The following is a 22,655-nucleotide window of genomic DNA, read 5'->3' on the forward strand; positions in this document are numbered from 1 at the left end:
TATAGTCTGGTGTTTAACCTTCCCATGTCACCACGCTCCGCCGCGGACAACTGGTTTCCAGTCGAAGCTCATATCAACTACAAGACTATGGTACTTGCCTACGGAGCAGAAAAAGGAACTGCCCTTCCCTCCCTTCAGGCTATGCTCAAACCTTACAACCCAACCTGAGCATTCCATTCTGTCACTGCTCGTCTGTTGGCCCTCCTACCCCTACAGCAGTTCCCACTCAGGACAGTCCAAGCTTTTCTCTGTCCCCCAGAAGCTAGGACAGCAGAGCCCCTGCCCATCTTCCTGAAAACATCTGCAATCCTACCTCTTCAATGAATATCTTAAATAATCCCATAGCACCCCTCCTCACAGACCTTCCTGGTCAAATGTAGCGTAAAGTCACCTATCACCCATAGTGCTAGGAGAAAAATTTGTAAATAAGAAATCATAACCAAGCCAATACTTAATTTTTGATTTTTTTTAACCTTTTATTTTAACAGGGAATAATGTGCTCTGTATAATGTGTGTGTGTGTCCATTCAATACTTTAAATTGCATTAAAACTAATAGCAGGTTTACCCATGTCGGTGGAGACCCTAGGAACCTGAAGAGTTAACCAATCCTTTGAATGGGTTAGGTGACTCGGGTGTCTATACTTCAACAGAAAAGTTAGATAATATGGAAGTTTATGAAGTAGGGCCTTGTAAACAAAAAAGGGAGGAATGTAGAGATGTACGGGTCTTTAGCGAAGTCCAGCCAACCTTTTGATACATGATGCAGTAATGAGTATCAAAACTGTTGCCTGTAACAAAATGAAGGGCACTATGGTAGATGGCATATACAGGTATAAGAGTAGTAGCAGCTGCACTTTGATAATCTACCGTTCCTGTAGGTTCATGCTCTACAACATCCGCAGAGTACGACCCTGCCTCACACAGGAAGCGGCGCAGGTCCTAATCCAGGCACTTGTCATCTCCCGTCTGGATTACTGCAACTCGCTGTTGGCTGGGCTCCCTGCCTGTGCCATTAAACCCCTACAACTCATCCAGAACGCCGCAGCCCGTCTAGTGTTCAACCTTCCCAAGTTCTCTCACGTCACCCCGCTCCTCCTCTCTCTCCACTGGCTTCCAGTTGAAGCTCGCATCCGCTACAAGACCATGGTGCTTGCCTACGGAGCTGTGAGGGGAACGGCACCTCAGTACCTCCAGGCTCTGATCAGGCCCTACACCCAAATAAGGGCACTGTGTTCATCCACCTCTGGCCTGCTCGCCTCCCTACCACTGATGAAGTACAGTTCCCGCTCAGCCCAGTCAAAACTGTTCGCTGCTCTGGCTCCCCAATGGTGGAACAAACTCCCTCACGACGCCAGGACAGCGGAGTCAATCACCGCCTTCCGGAGACACCTGAAACCCCACCTCTTTAAGGAATACCTAGGATAGGATAAAGTAATCCTTCTCACCCCCTCCCCCCCTTAAAATATTTAGATGCACTATTGTAAAGTGGTTGTTCCACTGGATGTCATAAGGTGAATGCACCAATTTGTAAGTCGCTCTGGATAAGAGCGTCTGCTAAATGACTTAAATGTAATGTAATGTATGATAAATAATATCACCATAATCAAGAACGGGGAAAAAAAGGTTGACTGAATAATCTGCTTGTTTAGAGAAAGGCACAATCTGTTTCTGTAGAAAAAGACAACTTTAAATCTTAGCTTTTTAACCAGCTCATCTGTTTAAAAAAAATAAAAGTCAAATCCATATCAATCCAAGTGCCTAAGTATTTTTATGCATGAACACATTCAAACCATCTAATGAGTAAACATGTAGTTAATCTGAAACATTCATACGAGAGTTTAAAAACTACATCTATTTTGTTTTAAATTAGCAAGGGATTCCGGCATAGCTATACAATCTGACTGGAGTTTTGACACAGCCAGATCAACAGTTGGGGCAATAGCATACATAATAGTACCATCCACATATAGATTCAATTGACAGTTTTTAACAGATTGACCAATGGTGTTTATATAAATAATGAAGAGAACAGGTCCCAAAATTTACCCCTGTGGTGCATCTTTATGTACAGTACTTCAAGAAATGAACTTAACCCCGTCAATCACAATGGCCTGAGTTCTGTCACTAAGATGTTTTTTTAATTTGACCTTTTATTTTACTAGGCAAGTCAGTTAAGAACAAATTCTTATTTTCAATGACAGCCTAGGAACAGTGGGTTAACTGCCTGTTCAGGGGCAGAACAACAGATTTTGTACCTTGTCAGCTCGGGGATTTGAACTTGCAACCTTTCGGTTATTAGTCCAATGCTCTAACCACTAGGCTACCCTGCCGCCCCATGAATCCATGAACAGGCATCAGAGCTCAGGCCTATCGAGGACAACTTATTCAATAAAATAGCATGATCGACAGTATGAAAAACTTTTGACAGGTCCACAAACAGCACATTTCATTGTAGAGTCTAAAGTATTTACAAGACCATTAACAACTAAAATGGTTGCTGTAATAGTGTTATGCCTAGGCCTAAACCCTTATTGGTTTACATTCAAAATACATTTCTCATGTAAAAAAGAGCTATGTTGTACATTTACCAAGCGTTCAAGAATCTTAGCTAGACAGGAAGCCTTGAAATGGGCCAATAATTATTAAGATCACTACTAACCCGGCCTTTATGGAGTGGCAGCACTGATTTCCATACTTTTAAAGTATTTCCTGAAACAATGTTTAAAAATGTGGGTTACTGAGCCAACAATGATGGGAGCTGCACACTTCAGCCGACCAGGATCCAATTGTTCGGCCCCTCTGGATTTCTTATTGTCTATTGCTAGCAAAGCATTCAGGACTTGTTTTTCTGTAAATAGCCTGAAATAATAATTTCTCTTATCCTTCAACAAGTTTCCCCTATCAGCATCCAGCCCAACATCATTTGGTCTATCCCTATTAGAAATAGCGCAAGGAATATAAATTGGAATTACTTTTCCAAGGTTACCCCCATAAGGCCTGAGGCTGCAGGCAATGTAAATATGAGGAACTCTGAGTAGCCAATGATGGAATGTTATAAACTGACTTACGTGGTCTTTCGTTGTTATCGTGCAACAGCGCAAACCCTCTACTTGATTTGAAAACTGAGGGGGTATTCAAGTTTATGGAATTCACATTTGACCTAAAGCACTGGGTGAGCAGACCACAGTGGGCTTCTCTTTTGAGCTCACAATAGCAGACCTAAGAGTGGGGTTCAAAAGAATGTGTACAAGATTACAAATGGCAACACCCCTGAAATCCCAAAGTGTGAAATGGAGCTGATCCTCACAGTCCCTCACTCCACCCCCCTTCTCTTTCCCTGTCTCAGGTGGTTGAGGGAGCTGCTCATCAGGTCTATGTTGATCAGCCTGAGGAGTTCAACAGAGTTGTGTAGACCATCTGTGATAATGTAGACTGAGAATGAGTGATTGTGTGTGTGTGACTAATTTAACAATGCTGCTTAATTTTATTTATATAATACAGCCTACTGTGTGAGTTTTGTTGGCAGAGGCTGATTAGCTCAGTGCCAACCACTATAGGCTTTAAAAAAAGTGTTCCTTTTCAAGAGGCTTGACATGTCATGACATGTCATGACTGACAATAAGGTACCATTATAGTATCTTGACTTAAGGGGTTGACTTATGACTGCCAATATCACGTGTTGTAATGAACTATTGAATAGGAAAATGGCCAAATAAATGTAGAAAGATGTGATTTGTACATTACAGTTTATGTATGTGCATGAGGGAGTGTGTTCATAATTGTGCATGATGTCAAACTGAACACTTACATCATTAAAATATAAACTCTTTCATAACATGTACTTGGGTAAACCTGTTGCTGTCACTACCAATTCTCTCTCTCTCTCTCTCTCTCTCTCTCTCTCTCTCTCTCTCTCTCTCTCTCTCTCTCTCTCACACACACATAATAATAAGGACAAAGTATTTAAGTGGAATTAATTTACTCACATAGTATAAAAATGTAAATAGCACACAAATACAATACACTATTAAAACAGTTACAGATTAAATGCTGTTTGTGAAAAAAATAAACGCGTGTAGCTGCCATTTCAGCGTTTCTGTCATAAACCTCTACCTTGGGTGCTTCATTTAGTTCAGAGCTAATTGTGTACTTAATATGGAGTTGATAAGTGCAAAATAACAGCACATCTGATGTTAATACAAAACCTGGATCTAAAAAGCATGGGATGGAGCAGATGTAACTTGACTTCCTAATACTGATTTGTTCATCCAGTTCAAGTGGAAAGACTTTTAGACATTCACACTACATGTAGTGCATTTTTACATTTTTTAATTTTACCTTTATTTAACTAGGCAAGTCAGTTAAGTACAAATTCTTATTTTCAATGACGGCCTAGAAACAGTGGGTTAACTGCCTTGTTCAGGGGCAGAACAACAGATTTGTACCTTTTCAGCTCGGGGATTCAATCTTGCAACCTTGCGGTTACTGGCCCAACGCTCTACCCACTAGGCGCCCTGCCGCATAAGCATGGACATGTGTTTGAAAGAACCGATCTCTTAAAATCCATAACAACGTTTAGAAGTTAATAATAACACCAAAGTATTAGATAATTGCACAGTGTAAGTAAACACAAAGCCCTTCTATTAAGTGATAAATAATAGCTGAGATAAATCTGATGGTGTCATAGATAATGCATAACGTTCTGTCAACAGAACATGCCACACATTCTGTATACAGTATTATTGTAAGGGCTGCAATCATTCGTTTAGCCACTTCAAGGCACATTATACAGGTCCAATCTGATATTGAGAGGGAGGAATGGAAAAATATGTGACAACATGACTATAGAAAATGTTTGTCTTGCATGGTGTATGGTTTTCCTGTCTCACAACCTGTACTTTCGAACATCATAATTGACTCAACAGCAACACCAGTGCTCTGGTAGGGGGAAGTGGAAGGGAGATGATTTCTTCTGACCTCCATAGTGATTATGCCTCAATAGCCAAGCAGACCAAGAGAGGTCTATGGTGTCTGAAGACTTATTTCTCCTTCACGTTGATGTCAGCAACACCATGGACCTGTGTGAGCTGTTTGCAGTCCAGTGAAGCCAACAGTTTCCTGGGTCCAGGCAGGGTGGGGACAAAGACCTCCGTCTGAACCACAGTGGAGCGACTGGCCACGTCACTGAGAGATATGATAGAGATACTCAGTACTGCGCTTGTTCATAACATGAAGGAAGATTGACTACATGCACCACAGATTGACAGAGAGTATAGTGTCATACAGAAATACAAAAAATTCCAATTTGAATTCAATTCCTTCAGGCTTCAGACAGTCTAGCTATACTGGAAATATAGGAGTACAGCTTGAAATGATTCAAAACAAATCCTACAGTATATTTGTTGAAACTACGTCCATTAATGTAAATGTAAATATATAGAATTCCAATTCAATTACATTCCAAATATTAAATGGTTTACAATGCCAATTAAATTCCAATTAAAAAAGTTAAACAGTATAATTCCAATTCAATTCCTATTCCACAATTTCAAGTTTTAATCAGTGTAAATTCTCCACTTCACGAGTGAATTCAAGAATTGAATTCAAATTTCAAATGACATTGGATTTGACCCCAACCCTGGTTACAGGATATTTATGTATGTCCATGTGATGAATGGAGTGACAAAGAGATAGGGCAAGCAGAATGTATGCGAACATAGTTTCTCACCCAACAGTGATCTGTCGAACACTCTGCAGGCCCAGCCCCTCTACACGGAACACCACTCCCTTCAGCGTGCATGGCAGAGGGTTGGTGAAGGAGATCTCAGCCGCCATCTTTTTCCCCACCACAGCCTCCCCTACTGGCTAGGAGGGAAAAGTATATGGAAACCTTATCATTACAGAACATCTCTGGATTATGTTGTCAACAGACAATTTTCAGATGGATATTTATGGAGATATTAATTCATTCTGTTTCTGCTTACCTTAATGATGAGGTCAGGGGTGCGGAGGCGGAAGCTGAACTGAGTTGCCAGAACCTGCTGTGTCTCATTGACCCTGCCCGACAGGGTCAGCATCAGAGCAGCCTGGTCCACAAGCTGGTCCTGGTAGTTCTGGTACTGAAGGATCCACTCCAGGTTCTTCACTGTTAGGAGAGGGAGGCAGGACTAGGGTGAGAAAAACCTGGACATGCAATGAATAACACTGTCTGACTGAACATCCCCGATATACGTAACAGAAGACATTTCCCAGTGGCTCACCTTCATTGGGTAGCAGCTCCACAGGAATTTGGTCCTTCTTGACAGTAGCCTTGACCACACCAGTGTAGTACATGACTGCCACCTGGCTGTGGAGGTTGATGGTGCGTGGTAGAGAACTAGCGTTGCGCATGACAATGGTCAGTTCTGCATCTCCCCCCATGCGTGGCCCCTCCCCATCCATGGTCACCTCTATGGATACATCCCGAGCGATGGGAGAGGAGTAGGCATCTGGTTTGGAGCCATAGCGACTTGCAGTCTCCACAGCGATGCGTTCCTCCTCTGTGCCTGGAAAGAATAACAATAAGAAAAAATAAAATAGATATTAACCTCTGGGTTCTTATACAGGAGTCTGCTTGTATAGGTATGGCAATGAAACTATGATGTACAATGCTACCCAGTGTTTGTTAATGTTTGCACTGCTATGTGAAGCTACCTTCTGGGTGCTTGTAAAGGTCTGTGATGTCATTGCGTTCATCGGAGCCGACAGCCTTGGTGCTGATACAGTGGCCCACTGCGTTTTTCTCACTGTGGATCTGGGTGAAGGTGCCATCCAGGTTCCTCTGCCAGTAGATCTTATCACTGTTCACCTACAGTACAGGTACAGCAGAGAGAGAGAGGTAGAGATGGTTGAGATGGAGGACATCTGAGACTAGGGGCAAGTGAGGTCATCACTGCATCTGAGAGAAAGGAAGGGAGAAGACACACTAGAGACCCACCTCGGCAAAGACGAATGGTGAGTCATGTTTCAGGAACACTTGTCCGTTACGGATGGCATTGATGGAGGCGGGGCCACAGCGGTATGTACCCTGACTGGTCTCCTGGGGGGTGGAGTCTACTACCTGCCAGCCGCCATAGCCGGGTGGCAAGTCTGGACGAGCCATCCAACAGTCGTTCCACACATGGAAGTTCCTAAAGCGGGAATGGGTTATAACTTAGATGTAATCTAGTAAATCTACATTGTATTTACATAAGTGGTGTGTGATGACATGACTAAGATGATGTAGTACTGAATGATACCATGAGTCAGAGAGTATGATTATATTCTACTCACCAGATGGAGTCAGAGTTGAGGTGATCTATAGACTCCAACTTCTCATCGAAATACACGTCTGTTGTCAAGGAGACATCTGTGTCGTGGGCGGAGTTGAAGTTGGACACACTACGGGAGGGAATGCCCAAACACCTCAAGACTGGAAGAGATTGGAGGGTGAGAGGTTAGGGGTTGTTGCATAGCAACATGGCAATCAAGTTTCCCTCAGATAAGTCATTTGATTTATCCAAAGACGTACAAACACACCTGTGGTGGTGACCCCAGAGAAGACCCAGCACTGGCCATATCTGACCGGTGCGCCTCCGTCCTTATGGTACTTATTCAGGATGTCCACACTGCCACTCCAGGATGTAGGGGAAGTCCCGCCCGCATAGTTCCCTGACCAGTTCCCCTCCAGGATCCCACAGTCATCTGGGGAGTTGATCTGGGATAAAGGAGAGTACGAGTTCACTTTGGATTCAGTTTAGAGTTGGAATAATGAGGTGCCAGTTTGGTTGGACATTGGTTGGACTTAGAGGGGAGGTTAGAGGTGATATTGTGAAGTTTTAAAATGTAGGCCCTGTGTTTGCGAGGAGGACTCACCATGGCTGAAATGACTCGTACCACGTTGACAGAGTCTCCCCAACCTGAGGGGGGGGTCGCACTCTTCTCCAAAGCATAAAGACAGGCATCCAGGATCCCCTTGTCAAACTGAGAAATAGAGAGGGAGAGATGGAAGGAGAGAGAGAGAAGCAGGGGCAATGATAGAAAGATGTTAGTTAGGTCTGTCCTACTCAGAACATTTTATCATCAACTGACTTACAATCTTCATGTTCCTTCACCTGTCCATAGTTCCACGTTCTTGAACCAATCTGGTTCTCTGTGCCGTAGTAGAGCCTTCCAACATCATTCAGGATATACTCGTTCTTCTCATCGCCATCTTCCATGTACACTGTGTCATCTGACGGAGAGTGAGAGAGAGGTTGTATCCAGTTGTTCAAAAGGAAAACAATTAAATTGTGTGATGTCATCAGCCTGAAATGAGGGTGAAAACTATGGAGAGTCTCTGAGCCTACACTGTTAGAAAATAAACAGTGCCATCTAGAATTTTTATTTTATTTTATTTCACCTTTATTTAACCAGGTAGGCTAGTTGAGAACAAGTTCTCATTTGCAACTGCGACCTGGCCAAGATAAAGTATAGCAGTGTGAACAGACAACACAGAGTTACACATGGAGTAAACAATTAACACGGTTATTCGGTTGTCCCCATAGGAGAACCCTTTGAAGAAACCTTTTTGGTTCCAGGTAGAACCCCTTTTAGGTCCATGTAGAATAATTTCGACAGAGGGTTCTACCCTTTTGGAACCCTTTTTTCTAAGAGTGAAGGGTTGGCTGAGGACAGGGACAAGCTCTCTTTGTATTAACTAATTGACTTCTTCCTTGTTTGTCTCCTTCTCCCTCTCTCTCTCCTTCTCCCTCTCTCTCTCCTTCTCCCTCTCTCTCTCTCTCTCACACACAAAGGCAAGCTGCCTAAATGACTACAGACCCGTAGCACTCACGTCCGTAGCCATTAAGTGCTTTGAAAGGTTGGTAATGGCTCACATCAACACCATTATCCCAGAAAGCCTAGACCCAATCCAATTTGCATACAGCCCAAACAGATCCACAGATGATGCCATCTCTATTGCACTCCACACTGCCCTTTCCCACCTGGACAAAAGGAACACTTATGTGAGAATGCTATTCATTGACTACAGCTCAGCGTTCAACACCATAGTACCCTCAAAGCTCATCACTAAGCTAAGGATCCTGGGACTAAACACCTCTCTCTGCAACTGGATCCTGTACTTCCTGACGGACCACCCCCAGGTGGTGAGGGTAGGTAGCAACCCATCTGCCACGCTGATCCTCAACACTGGAGCTCCCCAGGGGTGCGTGCTCAGTTCCCTCCTGTACTCCCTGTTCACCCATGACTGCATGGCCAGGCACGACTCCAACACCATCATTACGTTTGCAGACGAAACAACAGTGGTAGGCCTGATCACCGCCAACAACGAGACAGTCTATAGGGAGGAGGTCAGAGACCTGGCCGGGTGGTGCCAGAATAACAACCTATCCCTCAACGTAACCAAGACTAAGGAGATGATTGTGGACTACAGGAAAAGGAGGACCGAGCACGCCCCCATTCTCATCAACCGGGCTGTAGTGGAGCAGGTTGTGAGCTTCAAGTTCCTTGGTGTCCACATCACCAACAAACTAGAATGGTCCAAATACACCAAGACAGTCGTGAAGAGGACACGACAAAGCCTATTCCCCCTCAGGAAACTAAAAGGATTTTGCATGGGTCCTGAGATCCTCAAAAGGTTCTACAGCAGCACCATTGAGAGCATCCTGACTGGTTGCATTGCTGCCTGGTACGGAAATTGCTCTGTCTCTGACTGCAAGGCACTACAGAGGGTAGTGCGTACGGCCTAGTACATCACTGGGGCTCAGCTGCCTGCCATCCAGGACCTTTACACCAGGCGGTGTCAGAGGAAGGCCCTAAAAATGGTCAAAGACCCCAGCCACCCCAGTCATAGACGGTTCTCTCTATTACCACATAGCAAGCAAGCGGTACCGGAGTGCCAAGTTCAGGACAAAAAGGCTTCTCAACAGTTTTACCCCCAATCCATAAGACTCCTGAACAGGTAATCAAATGGCTACCCGGACTATTCGCATTGTGTGCCCCCCCAACACCCCAACCCCTATTTTACGCTGCTGCTACTCTCTGTTTATCATATATGCATAGTCACTTTAACTATACATTCATGTACATACTACCTCAATTGGGCCGACCAACCAGTGCTCCCGCACATTGGCTAACCTGGCTATCTGCACTGACCCACCACCCGCCAATGCCTCTTTTACGCTACTTCTACTCTCTGATGCATAGTCACTTTAACCATATCTACATGTACATACTACCTCAATCAGCCTGACTAACCGGTGTCTGTATGTAGCCTCACTACTTTTATAGCCTCGCTACTGTATATAGCCTGTCTTTTTACTGTTGTTTTATTTCTTTACTTACCTATTGTTCACCTAATACATTTTTTGCACTATTAGTTAGAGCCTGTAAGTAAGCATTTCACTGTATTGATTTGATCAATTCAATTCAATTCAATGGGCTTTATTGGCAGGGGAAACATATGCTAACATTGCCAAAGCAAGTGAGGTAGATTATATACAAAAGTGAAATAAACAATAAAAATGAACAGTAAACATTACACTCACCAAAGTTCCAAAAGAATATAGACATTACAAATGTCATATATATATATATATATATATATATATATATATATATATATATATATATATATATATATATAGTGTTGTAACGATGTACAAATGGTTAAAGTAGAAAAGGGAAAATAAATAAGCATAAATATGGGTTGTATTTACAATGGTGTTTGTTCTTCACTGGTTGACCTTTTCTTGTGGCAACAGGGTCACAAATCTTGCTGCTGTGATGGCACACTGTGGTATTTCACCCAGTAGATATGGGAGTTTATAAAAATCTGGTTTGTTTTCCAATTCTTTGTGGATCTGTGTAATCTGAGGGAAATATGTTTCTCTAATATGGTCATACATTGGGCAGGAGGTTAGGAGGTGCAGCTCAGTTTCCACCTCATTTTGTGGGCAGTGTGCACATTTTTGTATTTTTTTCTCCCTCCCTCCCTCCCTCCCTCCCTCCCTCCCTCCCCCTCCCCCTCCCTCCCTCCCTCCCTCCCTCCCTCCCTCCCTCCCTCCCTCCCTCCCTCCCTCCCTCCCTCCCTCCCTCCCTCCCTCCCTCTCTCTCTCTCTCTCTCTCTCTCTCTCTCTCTCTCTCTCTCTCTCTCTCTCTCTCTCTCTCTCTCTCTCTCTCTCTCTCTCTCTCTCTCTCTCTCTCTCTCTCTCACCTTTACACCAGGGGTTAAACAGCATGCAGATGTCATTCCCAGGGTCATGTGTAGATGTGGCCTCCCCCTTTGGGCTTTGCGTTGCCACGGTGAGCTGGTATCGGCCAATCACAGCTGTGGGCGGGGAGTTGATGGACAGCTTGAGCCTCTTGCCGTCCCGTTGCACAATCTTGGCCTCCCAACGGTCATCCTCCAGCTCCTCAACCAATGGGATGATGACATGGGTGCCCTTTGCCACTGTAGGCAAGGGTCCTATCCCAGACAGACACAAACAAATATTATTCAGTATCATAGAATTAAATATGTTGAAATTCTGTCGTGCAATTTCTCTTACTCCTATTTTAGCTGAATTTTTTATTTATTGCTGTCATGAAAAAAATAACATGAAGTTGGTTTGTTGGCAAAAACAGGTATTTCATTTGGTAATAAAACACACGTGTTGATTTATAATCTGTAGTTAGTTATTAATGGCATCAAGAAATTGCTTCCTAAAAGAGTTCTATGTCAGATTGGTGACTGCACCCAAGGTGTTAACAGGGTGTGTTTGAGAAAACAAGCAGAGCAACATTCTCTTCCTCAAACACACACACACACACACACACACATACACACACACACACACACACACACACACACACACACACACACACACACACACACACACACACACACACACACACACACACACACACACACACACACACACACACACACACACACACACACACACACACACACACACACACACACACACGCATCTACAATCCACCCGCAGTACACTCATTCTGCAGATCTATACAGCTGCTATATAGCTGCTTGTCTATTAATACACATCTCTCATTCAGTACACACTCATATTCAATTAATCTCTAAGATAAATATTACAATCTAGAAGCTGAAAGTGCATGGTGAAATTAGTTGATGGGTTGGTTGGCGAAGCTGTTTATGGTAGGAATGAATTATCAGTGGAAAGATGGGATTTTGCAGGACTGTGAGAGAGGCAGGCTCCTGTTAAACACTGGAGGCTTGCCACAAACCACATGCATAACTCCAGTTACCATGGTGATAATCACCAAAACATGGTGCAAGCACAGGGCCGTTCCAAGACACAAGCGCACACTGACACACAAGCTCATGCCAATAAAGAAAAACACACAACCAACTAGTTACTCTGTCAGTTCCCATGATTGGTTATAAAGGGCTTACTGTTATCATGTGCACTTGTTAGCCCTATGGCTTCCCATCAGGGGAACTAGGGAGGACATTTTTGTGTCATTGTAACCCTTCATGATTCAGCAGAATGTCTCACTGACCTGTCCTAAGCTCCAGGTGGAGTCTGTCCGTGTTGGAATTGTAAGGTCGCGAGAGGTCAAGCCACATCATGAAGATCTGACCCCTGCGGATGATGAGGCCATCACCGTAGTAACGGTCTGTGTGATGCTCCATGCGGTTCTGACCTTTATTTTTTTTCATCAGGTCAATGGACCGCACAATCAACAACAGCTCTGAGACAACAGGAAGAGAGGGAAGTTCATATTAAAGTCAACCATTCTGTCACAAATGTCACAATGTCTTGCGTAGTAACAATGAAATGCAATGCTCAATTCTTGAAATTAAATCTAAAAAGGGATTAAATTCATTTTTTGTCTTACAGATCAACACAACCTACTCCAATTTCTTTAAGTGAAAGAAAATGATCTAAAATGTTCCAAATGAATAATACATGTAAAAAAATATCAAGTTGTTATGATTGTATATGTTTTCACAGCCCAGAGTTAATACACTGAACAAAAATATAAATGCAACATGCAACTATTTAAAAGATTTTACTGAGTTACAATTCATATAAGGAATGCAGTCAATTGAAATAAATTCATTCGGCCATAACATGTGGATTTCACGACTGGGAATACAGATATGCATCTGACGGTCACAGATAGCTTTAAAAAATGTAGGGGCGTGGATCAGAAAACCAGTCAGTATCTGGTGGGGCCATTTGCCTCAGACAGTGTGGCACATCTCCTTCACATAGAGTTGATCAGGCTGTTGATTGTGGCCTGTGGAATGGTGTCCAACTCCTCTTCAATGGCTGTGCGAAGTTGCTGGGAACTTAGTGGGAACTTGAACACGCTGCTGTGCACGTCAATCCAGAACATCCCAAACATGCTCAATGGGTGACATGTCTGGTGACTCTACAGGTCATGGAAGAACTGAGACATTTTCAGCATCCAGGAATTGTGTACAGATCCTTGCGACATGGGGCCGTGCATTATCATGCTGAAACATGGGGTGATAGTGGAGGATGAATGGGATGACAATGACCTTTATGATCTGGTCATAGTATCTCTATGCATTCAAATTGCCATCGATAAACTGCAATTGTGTTCGTTGTCCGTAGCTTATTCCTGCCCATACCATAACCCCACTGGCACTTTGGGGCACTCTGTTCACAATGTTGACATCAGCAAACCGCTCGCCCACATGATGCCATACAGGCCGTCGGCCATCTGCCCGGTACAATTGAAACCGGAATAAATCCGTAAAGAACACACTTCACCAGCGTGCCACTGGCCATAGAAGGTGGCTGCAGTCAGGTCAAGACCCCGATGAGGACAACGAGCACGCAAATGAGCTTTCCTGAGACAGTTTCTGACAGTTTGTGCAGCAATTCTTCGGTTCTGCAAACCCACAGTTTCATCAGCTGTCCTGGTGGCTCATCTCAGACCATCCCGCAGGTGAAGAAGCCAGATTTGGACCACTCAGGGAAACTCAACAACTCTTGGAAAGTCATTCTGGTGGGTCGTTGGCATTAACATGTGAGTAATTGTACCCCTGAAAAATAAAACTCTATCCCAGGGTTAGGTTTTCAGTAGACTGTGGTTAGTTTTCCTCTAACTTTTTACCTGGGCTTATCTCCTTTCATATTTACTTTTGATCCTGAAAAACCTCCCAGTCCCTGCCGGTGACAAGCATACCCATAACATGATGGTGCCACCACAATACCTGAAAATACAGAGGTTTTTACTTTGTGTCGCGTTGTATTGAATTTGATCCAAACCTGAATTTTTTTATTTAGGCCAAAAGCAAATTTCTTTACCCTGTTGTCTTGCAGTATTACTTAATGGCCTTGTTGCAAATATAATAGAGTTTATTTTTTAACACAGGATTCCTTCTTTCACTTTGTCACACAGGCCAGTCATTTGAATCCTTACAGAAAAAAACCACACGATTTCACACATGGAAAATCACATGACCCCACATGAAATTTCATGTGAATTTCATTTTTGGAACAATTCACATGTGATTACATGTTTTCACATGTGTAGTTTCATGTTATCACATGTTGCTTTACATGTTGTCACATGCTATCATATTAACTAAGATCATAGATCACGTTTTCCATAAGGAGAGTGAATGCAATGTTGTTGATCTTCTGTATTTTTAATTAGTGTGGTGGCAGCATCATGTGATGGGCATGCTTATTAACTCTGGGGTGTGAAGACATACGCAATCAATACATCTTCATTTTTTATCACTTTCACTTTGAAAATGTGGAGTAGCTTGTGTCGATAGGTAGGAAGGAAATCCAATTGAAGATTTAATTTATAAGGCAGCAAAATGAAGACTGCAAGGGGTGTGTATAGACTTTCACTAGCGACTGTATGGTATTTTTAAAAGTGTAAATTACCTTCAAGGTTACTTCCATTAGTGACTGGCTTGTCTCCATTCCCCACAAGCTCGTCTGCATCATCGATCCCTGTGACAACCTTATCTGCGATGTCATCATCTTTGCTCAGTCTTTGACAGCAACAAGGACAGATCTTACGTAACCATTGTCGACACCCCCCTTCTTCTGTGTTCTTCTCTGGCTCCTCATCTTTCTCCCATCCCAGTGTGACTGATGGGAAGCGACCAACTGTAGACGTGTTTCTGACTGATGGTGTTTCCACAGGCATCCTGAGAATCAGAAGAAAACAGAGAGTGGCATGTATTGTTGTCACTTTGCCTTGTGCTTAGAACTCTATCCTCAATCCAGATCCATCCAATAACCTTTTGAACAATTGTCATTATAATTGGCCAATGTGCATCACAAATCAAATGTAGTCCTCTCGCCTAATGAGTGAATTAAAGCTATGGTATACTCATCACTTGTGATCGCATGAATATATTAATACCCCTCCTAACTCTCCTATTATGTGTCCAGTCTCTCCCATAAACTCCTCTTCTTCTTCCACTCTCTTTTATCCAACCCCTTTTTATTTCATTCCCCCCACCACACACACACGCACAATTGTCATACTTGAGTAAAAGTAAAGATACCTTAACAGAAAATTACTCAAGTAAAGTACATTATTTTCTATAGAAATGTAGTGAAGTAAAAGTAAAAGTTGTCAAAAATCTAAATAGTAAAGCACACTTACCCCAAAACACTGTAGTACTTTACAATAGTACTTTAAAGTATTTTTTATTTCTATACTTTACACCACTGTTAATAATTATTTTTAATCATCAGTTTTTATTTACTAACTATATTTTATCAATGTACCAATCAGGTTTCAGGAAGAAGCATAGCACAATTATAGCAGCCATGAAGGTTTTAAATGATAAAACTGAAGCCCTTGACAAAAGACAGCACTGTGTCTCACTTTTCTTGATCTCTCTAAGGCTTTTGATACAGTTGATCATGCTATACTAAGGCAGAGATTGTCAAGTGTAGGTCTTTCAGAGCATGCAGTTGCATGGTTTGCTAACTATCTGTCTGATAGAACTCTGTGCACTCAATTTGATGGGCTTATGTCTGATAAATTGTCTGTCTTTAATGGTGTGCCCCAAGGCTCTGTACTTGGTCATCTCTTATTCACTATTTATATAAATGATTTAGACAAAAATGTCCAAGATGCGCAAAATGCTGATGATACTGTTATTTACTGTTGTGCCCTGCTTTTTATACTATTCATACCTTGTGTCAATTGAAGCTTATCCTCAATACTGACAAAAACTAAACTAATGGTGTTTTCTAAAGCAAGAAATAGACCTCTGAACCTGTTACCTATTACTACCCGTCAGGGCAAAGAGATTGAGGTTGTAACGTCATATAAATATCTTGGAATTTTAATTGATGACGGCCTCTATTTTAAATCGCATATTCAACAACTTACAAAATATTGAAGCTGAAATTGGGATTTTATTTTAGGAATAAGGCCTGTTTTTCTTTTGAAGCCAGAAGGAGGCTAGTATCAGCTACATTTATGCGTTTACTAGACTATGGGGATATTTTATATATGAATGCTTCCGCTCAGTGTTTTATATCAATTGACACCCTTTACCATGGCACTTTGAGATGTATTTTAAACTGCAAAACCCTTACGCACCACTGTACTTTGTATACCAGGGTTGTCTGGCCTTCTCTAGTCACTCGTAGGCTCAGGCACTGGTATACTTTTATTTACAAAGCCATTTTGGGTTTACTATCTTTTTATTTGGGCATTTTTATTGTTCAGAAATGTGGTGGGTACACTCTTTTTTCGCTGGACTTTGTCCTGCTAACTGTTCCAAATGAATTTGAATTTGGTAAAAGGGCTTTTATGTACTCTGCGCCATCGTCTTGGAACGCCTTACAAAATACTTTTAAACTGGAAGATCTTGTCCCAATTAGTATTTTTAAATCACTGATGAATGATTTTGAGACTGATCCCCTGACCTGTCAATGTTTTTAATTTGCTGTTTTTGATTTTGTTATTCTCTTGTGAATTCTATGGTTTTTACTAGATTTACTTGTAGTTTTTCATGTTGTTTGTCTGTAGTTTTTGTAATGACTTGGTGCTGCCTATCTTGGCCAGGACGCTCTTGAAAAAGAGATTTGAAATCTCAATGAGCCCTTGTGTTTTGTGCTGTTTTTCACAAAACACAATTACACAGATGTCTCAAGTTTTGAGGGAGAGTGCAATTGGAATGCTGACTGCAGAAATGTCCACCAGAGCTGTTGCCAGAGAATTGTTGCCTTCAATGTTGTTTTAGAGAATTACGTCCAACCGGCCTCACAACCACAGACTACGTGTAACCTCGCCAGCCCAGGACCTTCACATCCGACTTCTTCACCTGCGGGATCGTCTGAAACCAGCCACCCGGACAGCTGATGAAACTGAGTATTTCTGTCTGTAATTAAGGCCTGGCTCCCCAGTGGGTCTTGCCCAGTCATGTGAAATTCTTAGATTAGGGATGAATTAATTCATTAAAATTGACTGATTTCCTTATATGAACTGTAACTCAGTAAAATCATTGAAATTGTTGCATGTTGCGTTTATATTTGTTGTTCAGTATATTATGACCACTCTATTAAAAGATGGGACTCTTATGAATACGATGGTGTCGGTTTTGCTCTAGGACGGCCACAAGCCTCAAGACTCAACTGAAGGTCCCAGTACCAGTTTTTTTTAAATATGGAAATACATATTGAGGTAGTTTAAAATAAGGGGATAAGTGAATCTGTTATTCAATGTGTTTCTATTGGCTAATAGCAGTAATGCCAAATAGTTTCACCCCCCCCCCCAAAAAATGTGATACCTTAATAAGGGGTCTTAAAAATCTAAATCAAATAGCTAAATGATCCTTGGTATGACCATTTTAAAACATTTCCATATCATAGCTTAGACCCCCCCTCTACTGGCTTAGACACGGCTTAGACTCTAGAGGTAAGTATCTTACTGTGATTGTTTTTACTTAAAGTGGTCAAAAATTAACACAAAAAAAAGAAGCTTATTTCAAAATAAAAGTTTCCAAAGCAAGAATTCTGCTAGGACTGTCTGGTAGAGAAAAACTTAAAACTAGCTGTTATTGTCAGTGAGGTTTTAAACTCTTGATTATTGATCTATTAACTAATGTCACCAGGCAGGCCAAAACTCCATCCCACCAAAACAGGCTGAAATTTCAGGTGGTCTTTTCAAACAGCTCTTACACTAAAGGGAAATATAATAATTTTCACAATTTCACAGTATTATTACAACCTCATAGTGTAGAAATACACATTTTAAAAAGCACAGGGCCTTTAAAGTCGCCCAACCACCTCATTACTTATGTACATGCCAATGAGGAGAATCAAAGAAGGGAGCGGAGAGATTGAGGCTAAATTATAGACAGAGAGAGAAAGGAATGTTTCTTCATCGTCAATGTTAAACCTAACACATGTGACCTCAGACTTAAGAACAACCATGGGAGGGAGAGAGGGTGTAAAAACATTCCACTGACTTTGAGTTCAAGATAGAAATTGCACAACTGCTGAGATATGTGAACAAGTGGAATAGTGGGATATGTGAACAGTCTAACTAAAATTGGAAATGCCTAAATAGTGCAAATATAACTGACACTTGCTGCCTACACATAAATATATGCACATACCGTACATTCACAAACACGATATGCATGCAATATACACACACACACACACACACACACACACACACACACACACACACACACACACACAAACACACACACACACACACACACACACACACACACACACACACACACACACACACACACACACACACACACACACACACACACACACACACACACACACACACACACACACACACACACACACACACACACACACACACACACACACACACACACACACACACACACACACACACACACACACACACACACACACACACACACACACACACATAAACCATCAGACACACGGACACGCACTCATATACAGGTAATTGCCAAAATAAAGGAAACACCAACATAAAGTCTCTTAATAGGTGTTGGGCCACCATGAGCCAGAACAGCTTCAATGTGCCTTGACATGTGTCTGGAACTCTATTGGAGGGATGCGACACCATTCTTCCATGAGACATTTCATCGTTTAGTTGGTGGTGGAAAACGCTGTCTCAGGCGCCACTCCAGAATCTCCCATAAGTGTTCAATTGGGTTGAGATCTGGTGACTTATGCGGCCATGGCATTTGGTTTACAGCATTTTCATGCTCATCCAACCACTCATGAAACATGTTTGCCAACATCTTAAACCAAGTCAGCTTTGAAATAATATGCTCTGCATCTTATCTGCCAGGGTTGAAAGTGCTACAAGTGAATGTGAGCATGTTTCAGTAGCCTGTGGGTTCGGCATGGCTAGACTTTGACTGATACATCATGTACACTGTGGAAGCCTGTTTCTGATACTACTGTGTTAGAGCAGTCTTCCATGACCTGAACACCTTGCCTAGTAGACTTGATTATGTACAGCAGTCACTGTTGATAGGGCTTGCCCTCAGGTTTGAATACAGCTAGTCTGTGGTGGATGTAGTGAAGTAGATGTATGTATTTATATTGTAGACGTATGTATTTAAATGAGATGAGGGTTGAAATAGTCATACTGTATGGGTCAAGTAATGTAGGCCGGTGAGGTGTATCCGTGTGAGTGAACTCATGTCTGTAAGTGCTTGAATGATTTCTTTCTTTGTTATTACTTTTCTGATATAATTACTGCAGAAACGGGCTTAACAAAGGAGGATGTAAATAGGGCAGGTCTCAAAATAACAGACCAATCCATTATAAAGACATGCAGGCACGAAATCATACAATAAGGACACACAAAATAATCTAGTTTATTACCACACCCTATTCTACATTTTTTCTTTGGTCCTTTTCCTTAGTCGCACCCTTTCTGTTCTGTGAACATCTGTCTGTCTATTATTTGAATTACAATGTTTTTCAATGTAGACAAATACATTTCTTATAACATTGCAGGTTTATTTGAACAGTTTAACTGTTTGACAGCAGTTACACTTTTACTGAATTATTGTTATTATTTTACCAGGTAAGTTGACTGAGAACACATTCTCATTTACAGCAACGACCTGGGGAATAGTTACAGGGGAAGGAAGAGGGATGAATGAGCTAATTGGAAGCTGGGGATGATTAGGTGGCCATGATGGTATGAGGGACCACCGAGCGCCAGGACACCGAAAGACAGCACCCTACACATGTCCCCAATCACTGCCCTGTTTCATTGGGATCTCCTTAGACCAGAGGAAAGACTGCCTTCTACAGGCCCTCCAACACCACTTCCAGCAGCATCTGGTCTCCCATCCAGGGACCGACCAGGACCGACCCTGCTTAGCTTCAGCCAGCAGTAAGATGCAGGGTCACTAATTGATTGGCCAAACAAATTAGTTCATTTGTTACTTTGTCAGCGGCCAATTGGCTAATCCTGCCGGTTCACACTGGGTTCTAAAAAAGTGTCCTAACTATCAACAGTAATGACGCCGCTGACGGAAGTGGAGTCACTGCTTAGTTCACGCAGCACTTCTTAATAAACTAAGGAATGTTTGGCGGGAAAGAGGGGCCAAGCACTGAGAGTTATGCCAATTTTCACCATCTATATGGGAAGTGTGAATTGATATATGAATTGCAGATATTATCACGTTCCATGTGCTCAGGTAGAAACCATAGTCTAGTTGATACATCAGGTATTCTTACGTGGGTGAGTCAACTTCTTTGAAGGACATTGTTTTATAGAATTGAATACATGTTATTGTGCTCCATTTCAGGTAAACTTTATTACAAGAAACAAAACATTTAATAATTTTGAGACTACAGGAAACAACGTCAGTCATGGCTTCTTTGGTTGGCAACAGCCTTGGGCTATCGTAGTCTTGACTGTAGAAAAACTGGAATCTCTGAAGTTTTTGGGGGGTATCTGTACTATTTACTACTACTCCTTTACTATTTATATTTTTTGACAACTTCACCACATTCCTAAATAAAATAATGCCGTTTTTACTCCATACATTTCCCCTGACATCCAAAAGCACTCGTTAGATTTTGAATGCTTGGCAGGACAGGAAAATAGTCAAATTCATGCAATTATCAAGAAAACATCCCTGGTCATCCCTACTGCCTCCAATCAGGCGGACTCACAAATGCTTTGTTTGTAAATTACTGTATGTCTGAGTTTTGGAGAGTGCCATCAGTAAATGTACAAAAAACAAGAAAATTGTGCCATTTGATTTGCTTAAAATAAGGTCCTTCTGTAGCTCAGTTGGTAGAGCATGGCGCTTGTAACGCCAGGGTAGTAGGTTCGATCCCCGGGACCACCCATACGTAGAATGTATGCACACATGACTGTAAGTCGCTTTGGATAAAAGCGTCTGCTAAATGGCATATATTATTATTTGAAATTATTTATACTTTTGCTTTGATACTTAAGTAAATTTAAAACCAAATACTTTTATACTTTTTTTAAATGTGCAAAAATTCCTAAAAACTTGTTTCCACTTTGTCATTATGGGGTAATGTGTGTAGATTGTGGAGGAATTGTTATTTATTTAATCCATTTTAGAATAAGGCTGTAACGTAACAAAATGTGGAAAAGGTCAAGGGGTCTGAATACTTTTCAAAGGCACTGTATGCATCTTATTATATTTCAAAATTTAATTCTTATTCGCTAGTCTATACTTGTAATTTTGTAGGCCATATGTACTGCACCAGAATTGTAGGTTCTCCACCAGCTTTATCATGGCATCAGGCTCAGGTAGCATCAGGCTTGAATATTTGATCAAAACTCCAATCAAATCCAAACATAGGCCTATTTATATGCTTTATATGCTTTTGAATGACACTTCCAGGGTTAGCCTGGAGAAAAGTGATTTATTCTCAGGATGGAACATTTGTAAATCAACTGGAAAATATTATTCAATTAATTACATCAATTAATGAATCAACATGTCAATTATAGGCATTTGTAGATATTCACTTACTTTGTAATCTATGTGATGAGTTCTCCGATGGGTTAAAGTGTTTGTTGAATCACCTGGCAGCCCTTGTCTGACTGAACAGTCAGATAAGCAGGTTCAAAATACTATTGCCCTGGTAGCGGTGCGCGTCTTCTTCTCTTCACAGATTATGCGGTCTTCCCGCTGTGAACTACTGTTAGTATATCGTCTTTGAGAGACCTTTTAAACTAAAGATTGTGAGGCAGTAGACACACCCTCCTCCCCACCTCATAAGGGGAGGAAAAGTCATGTATCTTTACACACAGGGGATCCGTCATGAGACTGCTCACATGAATGCAGTAGTTGAACCAGTCAGGCTTCCATGCAGAAACTCCACCACTGTGCTGTCTAAACAAGTCAAGAAAAAGGATTCTAAACCTACAGTACGTACACACACACACACACACACACACACACACACACACACACACACACACACACACACACACACACACACACACACACACACACACACACACACACACACACACACACACACACACACACACACACACACACCTAAGCAAACATATGAGACATCTACTTGTGATGTCACTCTCACTCTCATGTGAGCCCCTTTAAGTGCCATTTCCCATATATCTTGTGACTTCAGAGGGGAAAGTTGCCTCA

General features: G+C 41.9%; 1 protein-coding gene across 1 annotated transcript; it reads right to left on the minus strand.

Annotated features, from left to right (window-relative positions):
- Nucleotides 1-3,963: 3,963 nt before the first annotated feature.
- On the minus strand, nt 3,964-22,210 carry LOC124037081 (protein-glutamine gamma-glutamyltransferase K-like). The gene is made up of 14 exons (XM_046351720.1): nt 22,011-22,210; nt 14,923-15,191; nt 12,548-12,739; nt 11,235-11,486; nt 8,134-8,252; nt 7,895-8,002; nt 7,559-7,736; nt 7,313-7,451; nt 6,978-7,170; nt 6,695-6,848; nt 6,262-6,546; nt 5,986-6,146; nt 5,730-5,866; nt 3,964-5,185 (listed from the first exon to the last, which is right to left on the minus strand). The coding sequence occupies exons 2-14, from the start codon at nt 15,188-15,190 to the stop codon at nt 5,041-5,043; spliced, it is 2,331 nt and encodes a 776-aa protein (XP_046207676.1). The 5' UTR covers nt 15,191; nt 22,011-22,210; the 3' UTR covers nt 3,964-5,040.
- Nucleotides 22,211-22,655: the final 445 nt, after the last annotated feature.

The sequence above is a fragment of the Oncorhynchus gorbuscha genome, linkage group LG06 (assembly GCF_021184085.1).
Source record: "Oncorhynchus gorbuscha isolate QuinsamMale2020 ecotype Even-year linkage group LG06, OgorEven_v1.0, whole genome shotgun sequence".
NCBI classification, from domain to species: Eukaryota; Metazoa; Chordata; class Actinopteri; order Salmoniformes; family Salmonidae; genus Oncorhynchus; species Oncorhynchus gorbuscha.

What these genes read in the sequence shown, in the direction of transcription:
- LOC124037081 (XM_046351720.1), bottom strand. Translation starts at nt 15,190, where the DNA reads ATGCCTGTGGAAACACCATCAGTCAGAAACACGTCTACAGTTGGTCGC. An exon ending in CCTTTACAAGCACCCAGAAG is followed by an intron (nt 6,547 to 6,694) that starts GTAGCTTCACAT and finishes TATTCTTTCCAG; the next exon opens with GCACAGAGGAGGAACGCATC. An exon ending in CCCCTGACCTCATCATTAAG is followed by an intron (nt 5,867 to 5,985) that starts GTAAGCAGAAAC and finishes TTTCCCTCCTAG; the next exon opens with CCAGTAGGGGAGGCTGTGGT.